Below are 26108 nucleotides of genomic sequence, written 5' to 3' on the forward strand. Positions count from 1 at the left end.
CGCTGAGGGAGGCGAGATCTCGGCGAGATTTCAGTAATTCGCGGCGAGATTTTTAGAGGGCAAAACTTTCAGCGAGATCTCGCCGAGATTGCGTTAATCTCGCCGAGGGAGGCGAGATTTCAGTAATTCGCGGCGAGATTTTTAGGGGCACCGAGACAGGCGAGATCTCGCCGAGACAAATGTGATCTCGGCGAGAAAACCAAAATCTTGCCGAGACAACCACGATCTCGACAAGACACCGCGATCTTCGCCAGATTCGAAACGAAGACATGTGAACTCTTCAGTGGTAAGGATTAAGTTATGAGCTTGAATGAGTTAAAACTTCAGCTTAACCCTCGGTAAAAATATTGTTTACTTTCATTTTTTTCATGCTATAACTGGAAATTGATGAGCTTCAACTAGTTGATTTAAATTGTTGGCCGAGATCGCACTTCGGCAGATTAATATTAGTGCGCGTCTTTAATACGATAAAAGTGAGAGGACCGCTACTCATACCGGACGCTCGTTAACATACTTATTTACTATCATGTCGTAATGCCTGCTGCGAACGATTTTTCGGTACAGGTAGCACAATTTTTGAAAACGCGTTCTTTCCCTTTTCATTACACTGTCTTCAGTTGTCGACATATTTGATTGTGCTCTTTTCCCTCACAATCTGTCTCTCAATCCTCGTAAACAACTTGCCGTCTCCGCGGCTTGCCACTTGACAAATGGCGCGAAAGTCCTCAACAACAACGTGAATTGGGCGATGTGATTGGTTAATTCAATCACGCCACCCGGCGATGCTCGCGTAAGCTAAAAAATAGTTTGACTGAAATTTGAGGTTTGCGAGGCCACAAAAATTAATCCTGCTCTTATAAAACCGCAGAAAATATGAAAAGTTAAGCTTCATGCCAAGTTAACCATTCGTTTATGGCTGGAAATCATGATAAAAGAACCTGTGGTCAACCGGAGAATAGCACAAAAGGGATATGATGGGCACTGGTCAACCAAAATGATGCTGATTAAGTTAACAAACTACGGTACCCGAACTAACTGAACTAAACTGAACTGCACACTATGAACTCAGTCACCGTACATTTTTTACGGAATGTTCTGGATAATTAATGTGCTGAAGAAGGAGGACTTAAAATTTGCTAAAGGGATATTCAAGCTCGTTAAGCTATAAGCGTGTTAAGAATCAACTCAGTGGAAGTGACCATCAAATTGAGATTTTAATGGCTTTCTTCCACAGCCTTATATGTCTTGATTGAGAAAGAGGTTAGTTTCTTATATTTTTTATCCGTATGTCATCTTACTTAATAGCTTAAAGAAACACTGAGAGTAAAAGAGTTTGTTTAGAAATCGATAGAAGCTTTCACAAAGCGTAATTAGCTACACGAACGATTTCATCTTTATAACTCGAAACCTCGAAGGTAAAATTTTTGAAATAAATTGTTGGTGACTCACAACTTCTATATTCGTTTTCAATTTGAAGCAGTTAGTTGGCATAATTCATTTACATCATAAGCTTACCGCTTAGTTTCGCTCTTTTGTCCAGATTTCCCAGCCGTAATGATTCAAATGATACGGTAGAAAGTAAGTTAAGTGATTGTTTACTTACAGAGGTTATATATTCACTTTTTCGTGGAAAATGCTGAGGGGCGTCTTGAAAACGTAGTTCGGTTATGAGTATCCTTCCAATGTTATTCCGCTGATTAGAATTTCAAACCAAAAAGCTTTACTTTCACGTCTGGGCAGGGTTGTTCGAAAGCCGATTAACGCTAATCCACGATTAGAAGTTAATCGGCGCTTTTCATCGCGCTCGTTAAAAATGGTTTTAAAGACTAATTTCGAGCTAAAGGTAAGAAAAGTCTAAGTAAAAGCTGAGGGCCAAAAATCTTTTCGAAGAATCTTTGTTGATTAGCAGTTACACTCGAGTCAAAGTTTGCGTTAATCCAGGATTAGCTTAATCGGGCTTCGAACAACTGGGCCCTGACGATCAAATTTTCAGTACACCACTGCGGCTCGCTCGCCGAGATCCTGCCAGGGATTCCTCGCCGCGTTTTTGGCCGCCGAAATTCTCATCTCACCGAGATCTCGCCACTAATCTCTCCACGTTTTTGGCCGCCGAGATTTGGCGAGATCTCGGCGCGTTTTTGGCCGCCGAGATTTTCATCTTGCCGAGATCTCGCCACTAATCTCGGCGCGTTTTTGGCCGCCGAGATTTGGCGAGATCTCGGCGCGTTTTTGGCCGCCGAGCCGAGATCTCGCCACTAATCTCGGCGCGTTTTTGGCCGCCGAGATTTGGCGAGATCTCGGCGCGTTTTTGGCCGCCGAGATTTTCATCTCGCCGAGATCTCGCCACTAATCTCGGCGCGTTTTTGGCCGCCGAGATTTTCATCTTGCCGAGATCTCGCCACTTATCTCGGCGCGTTTTTGGCCGCCGAGATTTTCATCTTGCCGAGATCTCGCCACTTATCTCGGCGCGTTTTTGGCCGCCGAGATTTGGCGAGATCTCGGCGCGTTTTTGGCCGCCGAGATTTTCATCTCGCCGAGATCTCGGCGCGTTTTTGGCCGAGATCTCGCCGAGATGAAAATCAACGCGCCGAGATCTCGGCCGCAATCTCGGCCGAGATCGCGGCGAGATGAAAATCTCGGCGGCCAAAATCTCGCCCGCGATCTCGGCCGAGATCTCGGCGAGATCTCGGAAAAATTTTCACAAGGGAATTACTGTAACCGTTGATGAAAGCAAGGAGAATCATCAACAAGGACAAATTGTCTTGATTTAAAACAAAATTTTCAGAACTAAAACTGCAAGAAAAGCATATCAGTCAGCATGTAAAATTAGAATTTGTGTGTTCATATCAGGGTTTTAAGGGTTTAAAGCCCCAAGCATCTGCCTTAATCTATATTTTACAATTCAAATTAGTGGTCAGATTATTAATGGTACTATTCATTCGCATTTTCATTTATAAAGTTGAAAGGCAAAGGGCACGTTATACCCCCCGGGCAAGGACATCTACAAATACGCAACCAATCAATGTGGTCACCTCTACTACAGGTAAATTCTTAAAAGACCTTCGCTAATGCATACCTCCTATAAGTGGACACCCATAAGCAGACACTAAGTCATTCCGCTTATAGGAGGTTTGACTGTAATTGTAGCTATTGTGTTACACAAAAAACATTTTGCTTATTGAAAAGCTATACATTTAAGCATGCATATACAATGTACAAGTAAAATGAACTACATAAAATCACTGTCAATGTAATTTATTATAAAATGACTGACTGTTGTGAAACCAAAAGAATAGTCACAACCCACCAAAACTTGTGCATAACTACATGTATTAACCCGCCAAAAAAACTTTTAGTAAATAATTATTTACTTAAATGAGATTAAATTAATATAATTCAATCACAAGTAAGACCTTCTAATATTCAATTAGCAATTTGATCAACAGCTAACATACATGTATCCAATGTCTGTTTCAGGGTTCTTTGGCACACCATTTCATGGAGATGGAATAAGAGGTAAATGCGCAGACTTGTTTATAAATCTTTTTATTGTCTCAAACCATTGCATTTGCCTATAATCTTATTGCCTGATCGCGTAAACAAATTATAGAGTCCAACAATAATCCACAAAATGTCAAAAAAGTATGATCTAAAGTGGCAGTATGGAATCACCCAGCTATTGTGGGGTGTAAAACAATAATTTATTGCTACAATTTAATTTGACTACCTTGCTCATACATAAATGTAGAGTTGTTTTGGGATGTTGCCATGTGCATATGTTGATCGTGGTTCGATCAAATTAATTATCCTTGGTGTAAATTACATTTGTTAATTTCTATGTGAGTATATTACAGTAAAATAAATAGATATTTAATATTATTTTATATTTTAATCTGTAGCTGGGACAGTTGTAGAGGATTTGTATCCATATGGGTTAGGAGGTAGGTCAATTTACCACTCAGCTGACTGTTGATCTAGTATCAGCACATTGGTATTTATTATGACAGGGTTTTTTTTGGATGGCTTGGTTGATTCAGCATTGGATCCTAATGCAAACATAAAGTTCAACTTGTTGACAAGTTTTCTCGCTCGGTTTGCAAAATGAGGAATATGGTCTGTAAATCGAGCTAAAAAAAGAATAGTACAAAATGTACATCATTGCTCTCACTTTCTTTGTTGAAAACAGCAAATGAGTTACTTTAAGAAGAGAATAAATTCAAATTCAGGTTACATGTAATTAATAAAAAAATATGTTTCTTGACAGTATGCAGGTATTTCTAATTTTGAACAAACATTTGCAAACAGAGAGTCTCAGAATTAAAAGCACATAGAGCGAAGAGCCTCCGAGGGCTGTGCCATAATGCTATGTTTAGCGCTTCTGTGGGGGGGGGGGGGGGGGCTTCACTGTCCTACCATAATTTCAACATTTCTTTACGGTTCCTCTTTAAAAAAAAAAAAGGAATCAGCGTTCAATCTTAGCTAGTGGGAGCGTGACACAAACAGCCAAGGAGAAAAAAAGCAGGAGATTTATGTACCAAAGCGAATTAACAGCTTTTACTACATGAACTGATGATAACATCTTGGTAGCAGCACGTCAATTGCAGTATTGAACAGCTACTTGTGACAACTGACAGCAGAATGAATTTGAGAGTAACAAATAATATTTTCCCCCTTAGGAGTCTTATGCAGAGACTCTAGAACAGATGAGGTGGCACAATGTGAAACTATGCTGCAAACTGCAGTACAAGCTTCAGGCACTGATGAGGAGTCTTCCGTGCTCCCATTTTTGAACCATTCATTTGAAGAGGTGACTCAATTAATGCAAACATATTTAACATTACTAGTGTCAAATTTGGAGCATGGTGTAAAATAAATTGACAGGATGACAAGTTAAGGTAAATTTTGATTTGGTTTAACTTTGGTGCACATAAAAACAAAGCCAACAATTTGCTTTCTTTGTAAATGTAAAAACAACATGACAAAAAAAAACTGATTGGGCAGAAATTATTGAAGAAAGTGTAGATCATACATGTACTTAAGATCAAAACAATTTAATCAAATCTGTGCAAGCATAAAAGATATACATGCAGTGGTTTCATTACAAGGCGGCTAGCAACAGAATTGGGATGTCTATTTGAACTCAAGAAGCCGCCTAAATGCTTCTGAAAAATTGCTCAGATAGCCACCTACTTTGTTTAATTTAGCTCTGACATAAAAGTTTTTCAAATCCCTGTACATGTGATTTTCTCATTAAAGTATAAAATAAATATTGACAAAGTTAAAACCATCAGTCTGTAGACTACATGTATTTCAATGTCATCGACCTCTCTGTATCTAAAACCATGCAGTGATCTCACAAAGCATAATATTGCATGTGAGCTATCAAATTTATCATCATTACAGCCGTTATCATTATTTCGATATTTTCTTTTTCTTCCCTTTTTTTTTGGTCTAGGTATGCTGGCAAGCACATGAGAACAGAAGAGCAATAGTGGCTCTCGTACTAAATCCCACCAGCCAGGGTCAATTTCGAGAGGCTATGTTGAGGTAGTGTTTTACTGAAATTGGATGGGTTCTACGTAACACAGAATAATTAATAACCTATGCAAATGAAGACATTTTTGTGTGTGGATATAACTACATGGGATAATAATTGCAGTGTTACAAAATAATGCATTACATCTAAATACGTTGTAGATATTACTCAACATGTTAATGCCAGTTTGATGTGGGTATGAACAGATTATAAATCAATGATATATTTGCTTTGATTGACCTTGTTGCCTCGTTTTTGTTTTGTCTAGCTTTCTTGGAAGGGTGAAAAGAGATGGCGATGAGGAGAGCTGGTTCTTCTGGTTAGCAAATAGTGAGTCTAAAGATGGCCAGAAAGGTAGGACAACCTAAAAAAAAAAACAAAACAAAAAACAAAACCAAGCAATGCTTTCAGCTCAGTTATATATATATTTAATCAGGACGTCCGCTTGTGACACAGCCAGCCCCTTATATATAGAGTTCCGCCCCCATGACTGGCAAATCTGTGCCTCCCAGCCATGAGCCCCCATGCTAAGGGAACCAGGCATCCATCACACTGACAGATCAGTACATGGTAACATATATAGATGTATAAAGGGGGGAGGAGGTAAATGCAAGAACCAAATGCTATTTAAAAGAATCACAATGGCCGATATAATGCAACATGACACGTACCAGGCACGTGGAGCTGATGCCAACAAGGTGAACTGCTCCTGCACCAACCCAACTGACTGTGGACCGCCACTGGGCGAAAGTGCTCTTTGTTGTTTTAAAAAACTACATTAAATTTCATTTATTAATAATAACTGCATTAAAAATAAAAACCTTTAATAACTTTAAATTAATTTTGGTTTCTTATAACAGTACTCAAGTTGTATGGGAATGGCAAAGAAGATGTAATAATCTTCTTAGTACCATCAACACAGAGAAATCCAGTCTTTGTGGAGCGGATAGAAGGTGACAATATGTGAAATGTATGGCTGACATATACACTGTATATTTATCTAGTGTAACGGAATCAATAAAAAAAATTTTTCCAGCATACTTCTTTATATAATAATTGGTAACTAGTCTACCTCAACTATGAAGAAACTAGAAATTTTTCAAAAATGACAAATTCGTGAAGTCATTATGCTATACATGTACCTATGTACATACTGTACTTAACGAACTGACTGTAAAAGTTAACTACACTGTAGTCACAGAAAGTAGTAATGAATATTGGTAACATTCACGAGTTGAAAAGTATTTCTTTATGTGTTTAACATCAGGTGCAGACTTGAAAGACTTTGATACCAACAGGTTATACGAAAGGGTCAGAGTAATGATTCAAGGCCTGATTTTGGAAAGGTGAGTTCTAAACTGATAACCTACAGAACACAGTATGACACTATTCAGAACCAACATCCTGTGGATGAATTCAGTGTAATAAAATTAAAGGTACTACATGTATGACTTGATATTTTGGAATTACCATTATTTAAATACTATTAACACGTTAAATGGGCTATGTCATGCAATTATAGTCAATTTCAGCACTGACCAACTGGTCATAGAATTAACTGAAATATCACAGTAAAGACTTAAAAATGTAGAAGAACTCAAAAGAAACACAGAACAGACAAAAAGGGAGACCAATGGGCAAATTTAGAACGGGTTGCTTAATTTCAGATAAACTTGAAAAATGTAGGCCCGACTATTTTAAGTTTATATAAATTCGTATAAAAGTTTCATTAACTTTATAATGCTTCTAAATCATCCTTATTTGTTAATTATGTGGCCATGATTTTGCCACTGAAAGACTCTTGCTCTACCAATTATGAAGTTTAGAGCTCTCAATTAACAAAAATAAAATGAATTACCTAAACTACCGTGACCTATTGTAGCCCCTTTAAACTTCATTCAACTAGAATGTAAAAATTGTTATCATTATAGACAGCAGCTGGCCCTATGCAGAGAACTACGGGGAGAGCAAGATAGGGAATTGCATGTCAGCCAGCAACATGACATCTCGCGGAAAAACAGTGGAAAAAGGCGTGCAAGTGCAACCCTCACCACTGTAACAGAAATGGTTAGTGAATTTAATAAGATTTCAACCAGTTATAAATTGTCATTCATAATTATCTACTCAGTATACTTTGTAACCACACCATAATAATCAAGCACAAGTGAACAACAGCTACAACTGTAGTACAATAACAAGAAAGTTAGTTAAGCATTCTTGTGATGCTATGTCTTTTTTATTTACCACCAGAAAACAGGAGACCATGTGAATGAAAATGTGAATGAAAATGATGAGGTTAGACCATACACTCCAACATATCACATGCATCTTTAATTTCAGTTTAATTTCAGTTCCTTTATGATTCCTCGTCATTCTGCCAATGTTCCTCACAGAAAATTATTTAAAGATGAAAGAAACCAATAAAACGACTTTCATGATTTCTAAATTGCATCCTTTTTGTTGTCTTTTTGAAGGATAATGGACCTACAGTTGTTGACGCTGAGGGGGACAAAGAGAAGGAGGTGTGTAGTGCTTGATTTAATGCCCACAGAAAAATGAATACCCATCACACCTGAAGTATAGGAAGAGCATTATACAAATGTTATAACATTTATTAAACTGATGGAGAAATTTAACTGTTTTAACTTTGTGTCACATGACCAGAAGTTGATTGAAATAGAAAATTAATGCAAATGTTTTTCAAAAGCGTGAAATCAGGAAAGCCCGACTTATGAGAACTGGGCCGGAGCCAGCTCAGGGGCACACCATACGGGTGAGGACAGCAAATGGAGTGCTGACACGAATGTTTGGTGTGGTGTCACACCATCAGGTATGTACGAAGTTACAGAATCGAAGTGAAAATACTTGTTACATTTTTTGGACAAATTATTCAAAGCCAGCAAATGATTTGAGCCAATAATAAAAGTTCTGCCAACTTCATAATAGAGCTACACACACATGGTTATAATGTATTCTATTATACGTCCCAACTCGATTTTGGATTAAAAAAAAAAAGAAAAAAAAAAGAAAATTTGTGCCTGGCCAATTCAAGGTGAGGTTTAGAGAACTGCAACTTAATAAAAATTTACCAGATCAAAATAATCTGATAAAACCCTTGTTGTCAGTGTACAATTCCATGATAATAATTATTATTATGTTTAACAGATTTAGGGGAGCACAAAGTTACACTCGTCTTACAAACACTAGTAATGTCCTGCTAATGGTGCTTAACCCATACTATTTACTTGCATTTGATATATATATATATATAAATCTATACAGCATTGAATTTTCCTACTTATAAATATTTCAGAATGTTTATGACTGGATTGGGTCAAAGAAAGAAATGCCACTGCATTTCACCCTGCACAGGGGTGATGCAGTGGTACGTCATAATGAACCGATCAAGGCAAATGAGACCCTGGACCTAACAGAACGAGTAAGTGGAAACTGACACTTTATGCATTATCATTTTGTGCATTAAATGATTCTACTTTTTAATACTGTGAAAAATATTCGAATCACAACACATTTATTTTAACGGGTATGTACTTCTATACAGTACAACTTTATACATCAAGCTTATAAGTAAATGAACAAAACCCTCACCTAGGAATCTTCAATCAGCCATGTTATGACACTTTAAGGTGTACAGACTGACATTTTGACACACAAAGATGCAACAGTTTTAGGGTGATCACATGCAAGTCAAAATACAATTATTGCTTAATATGTAATTGATGCAATTAAAGTGCCTGTGTTCACATTACTCTATGGTGTCCTTACATAATTAAGTATTTAATAAGTACATTCATTTGTAAATCACATTGATTCCAAGGCAACAATAGGCAAATCTATCTATACCATAAGCATGTTTCCAGTATATTTACAAAAAACAATGCAAACAATAAAACAGTTGCAGTAGGTAATGTAGTAGCCCATGAAATCAACAAAAAAGAGTTTCATTTTATTTGTACAAAAATCTGTAAGAAAAATGTCAGCAGTTACCACCAGCCTTTAATAACTTCTCACTGATCGTTGCTAATTTCATTTGTTTCTTAAAATTCCCGGAGGAACAACAGGAAGTAACTTTGTTACTCAAAGACCAGGTGAGGGGTTGTGTGGTAGGGGGATGGGGGATTAAAGAGCTGGCCAGTTGGATTTGTGACCTTAAAATTCCACCAGCCCTCCCATGCCCTACCACTTAAAAAATGAATGGTACACAGGAGTCGTTGAGTGTATTTGTTTGTTTTAATTGGTGATGTAGTTAAATGTTGATTTTTTCCTCAAAACATAATTTTGAATAGGCCAATGCTCTACTTTAATCCCTCTTGTCAATAAGCCACCACTTCTTGAAACTTAAAAATAAAAGCAAGATGGAAACTTTAAGTTCAGTATTAAAGAACAGTTTTTATGGTTCTTAGGAACATAAACTTAGGTGAAAGCGTTCTTAATTGAGCCAGGACCTCTGTGACCAGGCTCTTCGTGAGCCAGGACCTTTGTGACCAGGTTCTTAGGAACATAAACTTAGGTGAAAGCGTTCTTAATCGAGCCAGGACCTCTGTGACCAGGTTCTTCGTGAGCCAGGACCTTTGTGACCAGGTTCTTAGGAACTTAAACTAAGGTAAAGTTGTCTTGGGAACATAAACTTAGGTGAAAGCGTTCTTAATTGAGCCAGGACCTCTGTGACCAGGTTCTTCGTGAGCCAGGACCTTTGTGACCAGGTTCTTAGGAACTTAAACTAAGGTAAAGTTGTCTTGGGAACATAAACTTAGGTGAAAGCGTTCTTAATTGAGCCAGGACCTCTGTGACCAGGCTCTTCGTGAGCCAGGACCTTTGTGACCAGGTTCTTAGGAACATAAACTTAATTGGTAAAGTCGTTCTTAGGAACATAAACTAAATTTAGGTGAAAGTGTTCTTAATCGAGCCAGGACCTCTGTGACCAGGCTCTTCGTGAGCCAGGACCTTTGTGACCAGGTTCTTAAGAACTTAAACTTAAGTAAAGTTGTTCTTAGGAACTTATTATAAACTTAGGTGACAACGTTCTTAATCGAGCCAGGACCTCTGTGACCAGGCTCTTCGTGAGCCAGGACCTTTGTGACCAGGTTCTTAAGAACTTAAACTTAAGTAAAGTTGTTCTTAGGAACTTATTATAAACTTAGGTGACAACGTTCTTAATCGAGCCAGGACCTCTGTGACCAGGCTCTTCGTGAGCCAGGACCTTTGTGACCAGGTTCTTAGGAACTTAAACATAGGTGTACAAACTAGACTGGGCCTTTGAAGACCAATGATTATAGTAAATTTCAAGGAATAGTTAGTTCTAAGAAACATGAAATCAACTTCAAAAAAAATAAATAAATAACCGACAATCATTTCTTACTGACATTGATATATCTTTTTTAGGTTTTAATGCTGATAAATAAATATTTTTGTACAATTCACAAAACAAAACATTGGGAAATGTCAACTCAGGGGTGGTTTATAGACTATATAATGAAATGTACTGAACTGAGGAAACCTTTAAATAGTAATATTATTGACAACTTTGGGTTGATGAGCTGGACCATTACATTGTACTTATAGCTGACATTTTGTAACCATAATGCTAACACTAATACTAATGCTTCAAAATGTCAGATATAAAATTACAAGTTAATGGTTTTATTCTATACTTTATCAACCCTTGATTGATAAACAGATTGAACGTCTTCCACAAACACTGGAAAACATTTAAGAATGGTGCCTACTAATACCTAGTAAATATTTTTGCGCGGTTTATGACTAAGCGGGAAAAGCATATCTCAGCAACAGTTATTGAAATCCAAAAAGAAAATTGGGGGTAACCACGCATTTTTCAGAGATAATTAAGCAACATTATCTCTAAAAAGCGCCAAAATGTAAAGCAATGAATGGGATTTTTTCCTAAATTGAAGCTAAATTATCTCTGAAAAATGCATAGTTACCCGCAATTTTCTTTCGAGATATCAAATGCATTTGCTAAGTTCTATTTTCTCCGTATAGTTTTAGACCGCGCAAAAATATCCCTGTATTAGCAGGCACCACCCATAGGAAACCTGAGTATCGCGAGATGCGCAGAACGTACGCGCAGTAACAATAGTAGGCACCGTCCTTAAATGACTATTTAGTCAGATATAAAATTCCAAGTTAATGGTTTTATTCTACTTAAACAACCATTGAATGATAAACAGATTGAATGTCTTCCACAAACACTGGAAAACATTTAAATGTCGACCATTTTGCAGTCAGGGGAGTATGCCACTCACTCAATACCTGTCTGAACACAGACAGGTATTGTGTGAGTGGCATACTTCCCTTCCCTCTTTCTTTCTTGCAGGTTTCTTTCAAGGGAAATTATGAAGAGGTAGAGCCTGGTCTCTCGGACACAGTAGTGGGTGGGTAATCCTAATCACTTTCCAATTTCAAAATGAATCAGAAAAAAAAATAATAAAAATAAAACAGCAAAATATCCCTATTATGACAGTGTGGTTTGTCCTCACATCACTCTAAGCCCTTTTAATATGTGCACTGGTTAATTTTGATAATGGACATTTTTCTCTGACCCGATTGACACACTCCGATACAAAGTTACCTTACTTTACAGACACTAGTTACAAAATGTATCTGTGTACTGGATATTTTCATTTATCATGAGCAGGAAAGTATGGCTTTCTAACGTCAGTGCAAAGCAAAGTTACAGACTATTCCAATTAGGTAACTTTTGAAACAAGAGAACACATAATTGTAGTTTTAGTGCGAGACATTTCACGAAGCTTCTAAGCACAAAAATTTCTTCAGTTTGACAGAAAGTTATATACATGTCAGTTCAAGACCTTAAAATTGGATCTGTTGCTTAAAAATTTGTATGCTGTAGTCTTTGTATCAATAATACATGTGTCAAGTTTATTCCAAGAGCCCACTTGATACAGACACCAAGATGAAATGGACACTTAAGCATGTCCCGTTCAACTGTATCATGTTGGTAAAACCATAATCATACACGAACTGAATTAAGAGTACTGTATAATTATTTTGACAGATGAAGGTCCACAGAAAAGAGAAGAAGAAGGAGCAAAACAAGATGTATATGGAGTGGAGAAAAGTGACAAAAAGAAAGAAGGTGAAGAAGAGGAAGAAGGAGGAAAACAACAAGAAAGTGATAGAGTGGATAATGGGGATAATAGAAAGAAGAGAAAAAGGAAAGACAAAAGAAGCATGAAAGACAGAAGAAAAAAGCAGAAGAAAGGAAATACATGTACAGTAAATGATGAAAATGACGAATTGGCCGGTTGAAATTTTGAGCGGTTAAGTGGTGCGTTCACATGGAACCATGCTTACCGTAATAAAATTTAGACGCCTGCCTTTAATAGATATGAACTCCAAAATCAGGGACAAATTTTAAACTGGTACGGTAAAAAATGGAAAGTAAAAGTTAAATGAGCACTGTAACTTATTTAATTCCATAGCATACAGTAAGGTGTGTTTTTTCATTTGTGTTCACATTTGACTGTTATTTTGCATGTGACCATTACTTACTACTTAATTAAAGGCCATGTGCAAAATAGTCAAAAATGAGCAAAACTAAGACAACCTACACTTCGAAATAAGACAATTATGATGGGGGGTGACAACTCTAACAAACGCTGTTTGAGCAATACTATTTCTTAACCTCAGACGTCTCGGAAATTTGGATCATCCGTCGAATTTTTGGGATACATCTCCTTTGATGTCCCGATTTTTTTCTGCAATGTCCCGGAATTATAGCGTGTTACCTGGAAAAATTTCTAAGTGTCCCGATTCCCGGAAAAATCTCCAGATTCCCTGAACAATTTTGGCTTGGTCCCAAAACAGCGTTTGTTAGAGTTGTCACCCCCCGTAATTATGCATCCAGCCTAGCCTACAATTATGCTAAATATTCATTAGTATTTTTGCAGAATGAATTTATCCAAGAAAACATTAATTACTGTTTGGGAAATTTAAATTTGAGGTGAAACAGACTGTAAATAAGATGGTCTGTTCTAATACTCCCTATAATTTCCGTTATTTAAAAATCATATTCAACAATTTTAATAATTCCGTACACTTTCACAATTAGTATTTGAAATCAAGGTAGTGTAGTTATGTGAGGTGAAGTTCGAGATATTTAGCACTGTACACTCATCAGTAGTTGTTGTTCATAGTCAACACAGGCAGCCCAAGCTCGCGTCACGAGAGAGCGTGTAATAATTAATTACTAGTTGCAGGTAATTTTTTCTTCATTTAAGGTGGCTCCATAGGGTTTTAACTTCGCACACGCACTTGATGATTTGATGATGCGAGCTTTAGTATCAGCGCGCTAGCTGACACAAGCTCTAACAAAACAGCGAACAAGTACAGCTCAAATTATAGTCCTGGGGTAGAAAAAGAAAAGCAATTCAAAGAAAACTGTCTCTGTCATGGTTTTATAAACCAAGGTATCGTTGTTTGTGTCTTCAAAGACAACCGAGGTTGCAAATTTCATCCAATTCGCTCACGAAAACAGGTCCATTGCTGTAAAGTTCATGCATTCCAAAATAGTGATCTTGGCGAATTCCTATTCTAAGACGTCAATATGGTCCATGAAAAAAAGTAAACTTCCATTTTCGTTCCATGAAATTTCCTAAAAATTGGCACAGTTAGTTCTAGTTAGGGCTCAATTTTTACAAATATTTATAAGACAAGTTTTAACGCAGTGGCAAAAACCACAAATTTGCAAAAAGCAAAGAATTTGCCTTTGTAACCCCTGTCTTGTTTGCTCTTTTAAAAGGTTTTCCTGGTCAGGATTTATCCGCTTAGAGAGTTTTAGAAGATTTCACTGAAGGAAATTGAAAAGAATTAAAATCAAACCCTAATACACTCTGACAAACGCCTGTGTTAGAGTAGTTTAAACTCCAGACTCAAAGAAATTATTTTACCAGTGAGGGTTCGAGGACACAGTTTTGTTCTTGATAATTACATTTTGAGTGATTTCAATGAATTGGGAGAAAGAACACTGGCGAAAACTGGCTTTCGATGTGTAACACAGCGCGTGCCATATTATAAGTGAAAATCGTATGGAGCCACCTTAAATTTCATTGCTACGGCTGGATGACTTTCAAAACATCACACAGCTGTACCGGTCTACATACAAGTACCGCAAGCACAGTCTATTCCACGTGTCCAAGGCATTGCTACAGCTGGATGACTTTCAAAACATCACACTACGGTCAACATGTGACGCACACCACAGCTGTGGCGATCTACATTCAAGTGTCGCAAGCACAGTCTATTCCACGTGTCCAAGGCATTGCTACAGCTGGATGACTTTCAAAACATCACACAGCTGTGGCGATCTACATTCAAGTGTCGCAAGCACAGTCTATTCCACGTGTCCAACACATTGCTACAACTGGATGACTTTCAAAACATCACACAGCTGTGGCGATCTACATTCAAGTGTCGCAAGCACAGTCTATTCCACGTGTCCAACACATTGCTACAACTGGATGACTTTCAAAACATCACACAGCTGTGGTGATCTACATTCAAGTGTCGAAAGCATAGTTAAAAATGTTATGAACGTTTTACCAGCATCATGTTACTAGTACCAAATTATCATACATCGGTGATGAGTATTTTTTAACTGAAAGTCGTCAATCTTCAATCCACCTTCACCTCTTGGCCATTTACAGATGCACCATTGCGGTCCAAGAAGGTTCTCTGCATACTCCCTTAATCTCCCTTCAACAGCTACATCTCCTTCCTGTTTCCAGGACATTAAAAAAATATGGCGTCCATCACTTACAGTAAATGGACCGTACTCCATGACATCGAGGTCTCTCTTTGGTATAAACCTCAGAATCTTCCGTTCGTCCGTTTCAATCTTATGAAAAGAACCAAAATGCTCTACTGTCGATTCGATAAACTCATTTTCGTTGGCAAAGTTTCTCACATTCGCCCCCATCGTTGACGCGTTGTCTCAACGAAACTCTTGACAAAATATGTAAGAACTTGATATGTTAAACCACTATAAGCTAATTCACAAGTTTGCTGATTGGCTGAAAAAAATCATACGACTGTCTCATGACTTTCAATCAGGTCGGCATTAGGTAACATAGGGTGAAGCGGTCCCGACTGATCGGAATTTTCCGATCGTCCTTGTGACGTCATCGTCCGACTGCTTTCACGAAATAAACAAATATGGCGCTGAAGTGCTTTATTATCCGTTGCATTGTGTGATAAATTTGCCGGCGGCCAGCTCTGTTGGGACAACTATTGCTCGGTTTACACACTGAAGGACTGACAAAGCAGATTTTTTCGAGGAGTGGATGAATGTTCACCTGCCTTTACCATTTTATCTTTGCCCACCGCTTCACTCGATGTTACTTCTTTGTACTGTTGCAGAGGACACTACATAACATAGGGTGAGGAGGATCCGAGCCCAACTGGATCCAGTCTTCCTTTGGAAAAAGTATTCCTCATTAATTTTTTTGCAAACTCAGAGACTCAAAAGCAGTTCTTTCGATGAATACATGAATTTTCAACAACCTATGTTGAAGTGTATAAAAATATATTTATTTATACTTTTTTAATGGGGGGGGGGGGGGACTTCTTTGTAAAAGCCCAAAAGGTTTGCTTTAGTCCTCCTCCCTGTTGTAATGTTAATATTAACTATTGGACAATATTTTGCTATCTTTAATCATGGGAAATAAAACAATAACCACAGTCATGCGTGAAAGCTTTGAGGATTTATCTACAGGCTATATGCGCCGATCAAATCGAAACTTCAACATCCCCCCCCCGGGCAAACCCCGGGCATTTGACTATTTTCTGTGCCCGGGAGTGGGGAATTTGACGGGTAAGGCCTTCCCGGGGGTGGGGAATTTGACCTTGCCTGGGTGGGGTGGGAAAAATTGAACCGGAAGTGTCGGGTTTCAAATCGCTTTTTTGGGGGGCGCCGAAGTCGCTAACAGCTGTAAACACGTGTTTGGACGAGATGGAAGAGATTAAAGGAAGAGATACAGCATTACAAAAAAAGGTCTTCAAAAGTGAGAGTGCTTAAATATTAATTATTTTTATAGATTGTATATAAACGATGTAGATTTTTTATACAATGAGTCAAGCTGCGGCTTTGTCCCACAGTGAATAGTGAAAGAAATGAACACTGTCGAATGAAAAACCGCTAGAATATCCTGCCACTCGAACAACATTCTACGTAGCCGGCTAACTAATTAATATGTATTTCTAGTTCATTAAACGATTTAGTTTTTTTATGCAATGAGTCAAGCTGCGCCTTTCTCCCGCATTTGTGTCTGCAGAGGTTTTTAGAATAGCCATAAAACAGCAGTGAACAGTTAAAGAAAAAAAAAACATTGTCGAATGAAAAACCGCCGCTTTGGCTTAAACTGCAGAATACCCTGCCACTTGAACAGTCTACGTAGGCGGCTAACTCATTTTAAATATGTTAATATGTATTTCTCGTTAAACAACCTTTGCCGTGTTTCGGAGTTAGAACAGCTTACACTTGCTGATTGACATTGCCCGACTTAATAAATTCAATTTCCAATCATTAGTTTCAATGTTAAAGTTGTGGTTTTTGTAGTAGCTCATGACAGGAGCCGACAACGATTGTTCTTTAGGAGGGGCATTTGACAGACAAATCCGACGATAAGGTAGGGCATTTGAACACCATTTTGGCCGAAGGGGGCGGGAATTTGAACGATTCAATCTTCAAAAGTTCAAATACCCGGGGTTTGCCCGGGGGGGGGGATGTTGAAGTTTCGAGTTGATCGGCGCAATATTTCACTAAAACAGCTATAGCTAGTGCTTGAAAACTTGGTTTACCAGGAGCTACAAAATTTTAAAACATTCCCCATTTCCCCCATAGCCTACCTTACTTGGTTCTTGTTGCCATGAAGTGGACTACAATACATATAAGTTAATTTAGTAACATTGGTTTGGTAATTGAAAGCATTTAGTATTTAACATATGTGGCTAGTTTAAAAATTTAAACTTTTTACAGTATTTGATAACATCATAGGGGTAATGTAACAAAAGTATAATTTCATACATGTATTTACTGAACAGATGAGAAATCATGCTAAATGTGCACCCAAAACAAATCAATAATGACTGGCATCTAATTGCTCCATACAGTATCACTCATTATGCTTGATCAAAAATAAGGTAAATTAGAATGAAATACATGAGGATGACATGACATGTCATAATATCTTTCTTGCAAGTAAGACCCTAAGAAAATTATATAGAGAATATTACCGGTAGATGTATTTAATGTTGATATTGGATCTTGTTGATAATATTGATAACATTTTATTGCTTTATAGTTGGTGCAATAAATCTTGGTATAAATACCCCAATTTGCATTCATGATCATACTGTGGTATAAAATGATTTGGACTTTTCAAGCATTGTCATTCCAGTGAGAAACTCTATTGAAGTGGAGTTTGTAACAGTACTATTGTCCTTTGATGTTATCTTAAGTCTTGTTACAATGAAATGCAGTGGTGTTAAAGCCCTTCTTGTCTTGACATGTCTGTGATTAGTGATAGAAAATATCAGAGTCAAGCGGCAATACCACTACATTGTATTTGTGTATCGTGCTCCACATACAGTGTACTGTTGCAATAAATGGCCTAATGGCTGGGGCTTGAAATTGTCTGGCACATCTTCTTTATTGGAAGACACACCATGTTTATATTTGCTGACTTTGCTGTCCACCTCTCCCAAGCTTGTTCTCTGTGAAAATCACAGAGGAATACCTCGCACCCTATATTTGAAACATTAGAATTCACATGTTAATATTGTTCAGTCAGGGCTCTGTCTAACAATTTATTAATGTTAGTATCAATATTTTGTTTATAGTCTCAACAAAGTGCACAGTTGAGCTAGGTGCATTAGGCCTAATTATCACATCTGCCCTATAAGCTACCATGAAGAGAGGTGAGTAGCAGAACTCCAAGCCTTTTTTCTAAAGCCTGGATCACAAAACATCACTCTCTTTTAAGTTATGTGTGCAAAATCTCAGATTCAAACTTAACCTGTGTTGTCACATATCCCGCCCTACAATAATTTGCTTATTTACTATACTATGTTTAGACAGTAATTAACACAGCACATTTCAATTAAATTCTGATTCCCAAATTATCAAAACAATATTTTTTAACAGTGATGCTATTCTTAGACTGATATTTGTAATCATGGTATTCTTCATTGGTGCCTGTGATTCCCATTGCTTACCTGGAAATACGTCTTCTATGGCAGTGATTTCTTGCTCGCAGTTGTCTGTCATGAAGTACTTTGGACTCCGTCCAGTTGTCTCTCTTTGAATAATTCGCAGTGCCTCTCTAATACACTGAGACGTTTCATTTTGAATCACAAATGATCCAACAACTTGGTAGTCAACATTTGTGGGCACCACAAGGAAGAACAAAGGTAGTGCATAACAAGTGGTTTTGTAAGTGGCATCCAGTAAGCAAATGTCATTACCATATCTTTGTAGCAGTCTACGCTGCCATCTGCTTTGATGGACAAAAAGAAGGTTGCTGGATACCGCTTCTTCAGAATGACCCTCTGAATCAGTGGGTTTCTCCATATGGGCGGAAGTAGAAGAAGTCCCCAGGGTTTGATGACTGCCACTGGTCAATGTTATCTACAACATTTTCTTGGTCAATTTTGGAGAATTGGTTTTTAACTGAAGCACGATACATGTGACTTCTGATGTCACTTGGCTTAGGAAAGAAGCGACGGTTTGATGGAGATGGCTGAATTTCATCCTTTGACAATATTTGTTGCTTGACATAAACATTGAGGTGTCTCTTCATTTCGCGAGTGTCTTTCACACCTTCATTAACTAGTGCATCAATTTTTCTTAATGTCACTGTTCCGTTTAATATATCCAAACACACAAGCTTTAATGAAACGTAGAGTAATAAACTAAAGTAAGGACCACTAGACACGTTTGGCATTAATTTGGGGGACACCGCTCGGCGATTGGCGTGACTGGCGACTTCTATTGCGTGACCATTTTAAGGCCTCACTTCTCTGGCACTTCCAGCTGCACCTAGGCCAACAACAACAAAACACAACAACGCACTGCAACAGCAGCACAGCTAGGCCAGCAGCGCCACTCCAAGAAGAGTATTGGCAGGTCGCAAAACTAGAGCGCTACGAGCTGCCATCTAGGCCAGCAACGCGCAAACCTAATTAACTGAATGACCTATCATGCCTCACCTATCTCTCCAGCGCTGCTGGGTCGGACCGGAGTATTGGCAGGTCAATATTACCAAAAGTCATTGAAATGAACTAGAGAACTTAGCTTGGGGAAGTCGCTACGCAGACTTAACTGAAGCGCAAACGCCGATAGGCATCCCCAAGTTTATTTGTTATATCACAGATCAACCCCCAAAGGGAGGGAGGGAGGGGACATTTTTTACAGCGTAACAGTAGATAAAACCATGTCGTAACCAAGTGTGACTTAGAACCTTCTATCACACATTTAAAGCTAGACAGCGTTCAATGTCAGGGCCAATGGCCAGGGTTGTACTATGCTTATGATAGACTTTACATCATAGCAAACCAGACATGAATGCACCATTCACTGGTTTAGCCATACAGAAAAAGCGAACTAACTTGTCTCCAGACAATGTCGCAACATATTACAATGTGACTATTGACCAACGTGACAATGATACAGTGATAAGTCTAAAGTACAGTACGTAGAGATGCCCCCCGGGGCTAAGGGCGTCACGTTCCATTAACTGCGTTTTACAATTGTATTTTAATACTTTCCTTATGTCACTCTTCCGTTTAATATATCCAAACACACAAGCTTTAATGAAACGTAGAGTAATAAACTAAAGTAAGGACCACTAGACACGTTTGGCATTAATTTGGGGGACACCGCTCTGCGATTGGCGTGACTGGCGACTTCTATTGCGTGAACATTTTAAGGCCTCACTTCTCTGGCACTTCCAGCTGCACCTAGGCCAACAACAACAAAACACAACAACGCACTGCAACAGCAGCACAGCTAGACCAGCAGCGCCACTCCAAGAAGAGTATTGGCAGGTCGCAAAACTGGAGCGCTACGAGCTGCCATCTAGGCCAGCAACGCGCAAACCTAATTAACTGAATGACCTATCATGCCTCACCTATCTCACCAGCGCATGGCAATGGGAAGGGGGGGAGGGGGGCTGGGGTGGATTTGTTGTGAGGAGCATTCTCCTGGGATTGAATTTGTGAAGTCACCAAAGATTCTAACAAAAGAGCACTGTCCAGAGTGAAGTTCCTAATTTTCACTAACACTTTATTCATCTAGTTGAAGTTTTGTGTATATGAGGAACTCCATAATTCAAAAAAAGTATCACGAAATGTTAAGTTAAAGGAAGGATTGTGTTGTTGTTGTTGTTGTAAGAAGTGTCTCATCCTGTGGATTCTAAATCCATTGATTTTCTTTTTTAATTATTATTATTCCAAAGGTTAGATCCGCACATTTGCAGCAATTGACAGGACTCAGCAGAACTGTATTATGGGGGCAAAAGTTAACCAAAAATTAATAAATATTAACTCACCATGATTTCCAAAGTTGCCAGTACCCTTGTAACAGGAAAACTTTACAGTATTTTTCGTTTCAAAACTAATGAAATTAGCCTTGCGACCTGATCCATAGAAGAAACGTAGCAGGTTCTTTCGGAAATTTGTTCGCAAGGAGCACAGTCATCATAATTTTCTGCCATTATCAAGACGCGACCTACGCAAAGGTAAATTACAACTCAAATCTCCCGCAAGATTTTCCCGGGTTCCCGCTAATATAGGCAGTTCAGCGGAAGAAGGGAGTTAAAAATTTACAGCCAAAAGCAAGCCCAAGTAGGCGAAGGGATGGTAATTGCTACTCTTCCGAAATATCGGTCAAAGAACACAAAAAAAAGGCGCACGCGTTGTGTTTGACATTATCCCGCTTTATTTGACCTGCAACGAAAAATCACTTGTTGTTTATGATTTATTTCTGCAAATGCCACTACACGTCACCTCACCCTATTATGTAGTACAAAAACAGTACAGAGAAGTATATTTTCGTGAAAGATGTAAACAGTTTCATCAGGTGTTGAAAATTCATATAACAGCATATGTTCATGTATTCATCGAAAGAACTGCTTTTGAGTCAAATAATTAATGAGGAATACTTTTCCAAAGGAAGACTGGATCCAGTTGGGCTCGGATCATCCTCACCCTATGTTATGTAGTGTCCTCCGCAACAGTACAAAGAAGTAACATCGAGTGAAGCGGTGGGCAAAGATAAAATGGTAAAGGCATGTAAACATTCATCCACTCCTCGAAAAAATCTGCTTTGTCAGTCCTTCAGTGTGTAAACTGAGGAATAGTTGTCCCAACAGAGCTGGCCGCCGGCAAATTTATCGCACAATGCAAAGGATAATAAAGCACTTCAGCGCCATATTTGTTTATTTCGTGAAAGCAGTCGGACGATGACGTCACAAGGACGATCGAAAAATTCCGATCAGTCGGGACCGCTTCACCCTATGTTATCTAATGCCGGCCTTTCAATCACGCAATGATCATGGTTCATCCTTGTTTTCCAAGAATAGTGACTTCCTGTTTTCCGAGAATAGTGACTTCCTGTTTTGTGACAACACTATGCAAATATTCATAAGCAATATTTTATGTGTGATATGGTGAAAATACCTTGAGACCCCCTAAAAAGCACAAAGCGTTTTGAAAATAAGTATAGTTTTCCACTTTTTGAAATCATGGCAAATTCCAATCGATTTGAAGCAATGATAGTGAGTTTTTGCGATTTTAACCACCACAACGCAATCTAAGACAAGCTTCCCACTAACTACCCCAGCCCTTCCAACGGTCCCCAAATATTTGGAAAGATATAAAGAAAGCAGGACTGAGGATCTAACAAACAATGGACCTAGCTGTGTGTAAAAAAAAACCCTTTCACTCACGCTTCCACGTGACAATAGCTTATGTAACACTGAACTTGTGTACATAAGTCAAACTAGATTGATCATAAAGAACATGTACATGTTTTGGACTTTAAGTGGGCCACTTGTGTAAGATGGCCGCTTGTGTAATCTTTCCACAATCCTTCAAGGATGCGTTGAGATACGAGATTACGAGTTGTTGAACTACACGAAGTTGCGAGTCGAAACTAGTCGAGACGAGTTGTGTACATACGCGAGTGATTAAAGTAATTCCATGCATCCGATCATACTTTAAAATTCTGAATACTAGAATAAATCGCCCCATGTAAGGTAATCCGAGATAGTATACAGTGCAGGGATTTGGGATTCCACTGTCTGGATACCGATTCGAAAAATGGCAGATTTTAGTGTCTGGCTTCAACCATTCTCTTTACAAAATTTTCCCCGTAAAACTGTGTTGATTGCTGATTTGGTTGCTGAAGTACGACGGCTTTCAATTGTTTCCGCGGTTTTAGTTTCTTTCCTGCAATGAGCTTCCACGCTCACGGCCTGTGTACATGTTTTGAACTTATCATATCTTGCGAATCTCATAAAATTAGTTTTGAAATTAAACAATCATGTAAATTTCATCTCCATTTTATTGAACTTGTAAGGCGCAGCCCCTTAGATGAACCTTGTAACCATTTTAAATTATTTTTAATATTCTTTGTAGTAATTTCCGAGTTGCTTTGAACTTCATTATGAAAATTAGTTTTCATTCATATGCAAGCTTTGTACTTAGCCTCGCTTTCGACAGATTTTGCAGGGAAGGATGACATTGCAAAGGAGAGAAAGCCTGGGAACGAGATCATCGAACGCGCTTCATTATCTTTGATTACTATTAGTTTTACGAACTAGTAGTAACCGAAGATTATAGTGCGTCGACTTAGGCCCTTAGGCACCCTACTGGGTTGCATTAATCATGTTAAGATTACAGGAACCTGTAAGTATAGTTGCAAAACATTAGGTTATTGTCTGGGAACAATTGTCAACAGCTGTTAGAAACGTTTTATGCCACCAGTCCCAGGTGTTTATAGGGCATCCTATCAAGGATGCGGCGGATATTTCAGAAAGAAAAGGATCTTACCTTGTCTTGTACTTTTCGTTTTGTACTTTTCGCAGCGAAACCACGAGGAACGGTAAGAAACGCGCGCAGGACGTCCAGATGCTATTGTGACGTTTTTATAATGAACGGTGAAAGAAAAGTTCCTCGGAGATGCATGACATGACCACACTGAAGAAACGTCTATGTTTTTTAAAACCAGTTTTGACACCTTTTGATATTTAGTTTTATAACAATCACATCCGATACACAACCTCTTTTCTCGATTTCTCGCGCTTAATAACATGCATGTGCACAGAGGTAGGTTCTAAGTACGAAAAGCGGTTTTCTCCACACTGAGAAAGGGTTATATACCCGAAACGCGCGCGCGCGCGTGTGTGTGTGTGTGTATATGTGTGTTTTTTCAAAACATTATTAATATCTATTTTTATATCAATCCCATCCGATATACAATCCTATCCGATATACAACCTCTTTTCTCGATTACTCGCGCTTAGGAACATTTACAGCGGTAGGCTGCTGCCGCTGAACATTTACAGCGGTAGGCACTGGGTACGAAACGCGCTGGGCATGATGGACTGTCATATTCATTATGCTATTGTGACGGTGCGATTTTGCACCGACATATTTTATCGATTTTTTGCGCTAAGGAACACGCGCGCTGGGCATGATGGACAGTATTGGGACGACTCGATTAGGAAGTGTCTCTTTCGTCGACGCAATAAACGCTTTTTATTCTTATTCTTATTTTATCGAAGTCCGTGGAGACATCCGACTGATGAGGCAGGCCATTCTTGCCCCAATAAATGCGGACGTATTTAACAATAACATGGAACCAAACTGAATTTGAACAACAGCTTTTTGTGTTCAAAAGCAATTTACCTCCAAAATTGTTGACTTTTTTTTCCTCTAACATGGTGGTCAAACGTGTGCCGGCAACATGTTGGATTCAACAATGTTGAACAATGTTGCACCCGTCGCGCAACACCAGAATTCAATCAGGTTTGGAAAAAAATTTCTTCTAAAAATGAGCGTGGATTTTACCCTTTAAGTGTGAATATGCTTTGCTACTACGACTCATGATCATAAAATCTTATGTTATCATTTATGTGGCAGTTAGTCTTTAGAGTAAGTGCGAGTGGAATTTCTTTTTCTGGGAAAAGACTTAACTGAGCAGGCTACTTTGACTACTTTCTAGAGAGCTTACATTTTTTCCTTTGTACAAATTCCCCGAAGCCGCCAATGTTCTTATGTAGTGCCTGCATCAAGGGCGCAGTTATTACTGAATGTCATTGTTTGTTCGCCTTGATGGAAAACTGAATCAGAAACAGTTTGCAGTCACGTCACAAGACACCATTGTCTCTTAAAATTTTTCTCTTCGCATTAAATTTTGTCGCATTTCCTGTCCTTGCAATTTTGTTCTATATTTCTACGGAAATTGCGTCACCACAAACTTGGCTAGGGTAGCTGCAGCAGAATTGGAGAGGAAACTTCAAATATTCCGTTAAGATGATATAACATTACTTGAAATAAGTCCAATTGAAACGAACAGGAAAGGGTCCACCATAGCCTAATTTACACAATTTGAGGTGTCGAATGCACTCCTATAATCTTTGATTACTGCTAGAAATAAAACGAAATAAGTCGGCCACTGACGAACTGGAAAGGGTAGACCATAGCTTAATTTGCACAATGTAAGGTGTCGAACGCACTCGTATAATAATTGTTATATATCATTACTATAAGTATGCCGGCCTCTTTACGGTGAAACAAGGTCGTACTATCTTGACGTCTCCATCAAAACTGAATGTTCTTCATAAACCCCTGAAAAAGGCTGAAGCCTTGGTTGTAAAATTAAACAGAGATATAAGAAAAAACCTCATGGAATAGTGCTGTATACGTTTATGACGTAGTTAACATTCATTTAGTTGTTCCTTATACTAAACTACAAAGACGAATTTTCTTATCGTAACGTTACTGGATCAATATCGTCAGCATAATGCTGTGTTCTATGTTTTAGCCAGGTACATAACATCTATATGAGTTTTAATTGTACAAATCCAATATATCAAAATTAAAAAAATGGGTAGATTTCTATGGAGATGACAAAGCTTTTTTTAAAATCAAGTTGTGTAATTGAATCATGCCTTCGGCTACTCTCAATCTCTTAGGGATTCTCAAGTTTCGGAAAAGAGAACAAGATTACTAGGAAAATTTTTTAGGTACATTTGATCTTATTCTTGTAATTACGAGTAGTCAACTGACATTGCCAGAAATGTAAAATTTGTCTCCGAATGTACCGATCGTTACTGGTCCAAACCGACTATACCTTTGAGCTGATTAAAATTGATTTAAGTGTTTCAGATGCACACTTATAAAGAAATGTATCAGTTCTTATTGCGAATACAAATTGGTCGCTTTGACAAGCGGAGAAGGACCGAGGACAAATTGTTTTCAGTGCCAAGGGACTGTTTACATGGAGGGG

At 38.4% G+C, this 26108-nt stretch overlaps 3 protein-coding genes and 1 pseudogene across 4 annotated transcripts in view; 1 reads left to right on the top strand and 3 right to left on the bottom strand.

Annotated features, from left to right (window-relative positions):
- The window catches only part of LOC146456155 (aldehyde dehydrogenase 1A1-like), a 65152-nt gene that overhangs the window by 15813 nt on the left and 23231 nt on the right, over positions 1-26108 (bottom strand). The window lies entirely within an intron of this gene.
- LOC146456156 (uncharacterized) lies at positions 2721-14548 on the top strand. 2 transcript variants are annotated; one of them, XM_085093384.1, is made up of 16 exons: positions 2721-3043; positions 3478-3516; positions 3900-3941; positions 4677-4807; positions 5456-5547; positions 5805-5890; positions 6397-6489; positions 6804-6882; positions 7468-7603; positions 7787-7831; positions 8011-8058; positions 8244-8366; positions 8850-8975; positions 9610-9645; positions 11892-11949; positions 12594-14548. In XM_085093384.1, exons 1-16 carry the CDS (start codon positions 2926-2928, stop codon positions 12845-12847), a joined length of 1506 nt encoding a protein of 501 aa, XP_084949510.1. In that variant the 5' UTR covers positions 2721-2925; the 3' UTR covers positions 12848-14548. The 2 variants fall into 2 exon arrangements, with proteins under 2 accessions (XP_084949510.1, XP_084949511.1); XM_085093385.1 differs by lacking the exons at positions 8011-8058; positions 8244-8366.
- On the bottom strand, positions 9971-10781 carry LOC146456157 (uncharacterized; annotated as a pseudogene).
- Positions 17352-19166, bottom strand: LOC146456158 (uncharacterized). Its single transcript, XM_085093416.1, has 2 exons — positions 18812-19166; positions 17352-18341 (listed from the first exon to the last, which is right to left on the bottom strand). Exons 1-2 carry the CDS (start codon positions 19164-19166, stop codon positions 18208-18210), a joined length of 489 nt encoding a protein of 162 aa, XP_084949542.1. The 3' UTR covers positions 17352-18207.

Source organism: Pavona decussata, unplaced genomic scaffold, assembly GCF_977016875.1.
Source record: "Pavona decussata unplaced genomic scaffold, jaPavDecu1.1 SCAFFOLD_260, whole genome shotgun sequence".
In the NCBI taxonomy this organism is placed as follows: Eukaryota; Metazoa; Cnidaria; class Anthozoa; order Scleractinia; family Agariciidae; genus Pavona; species Pavona decussata.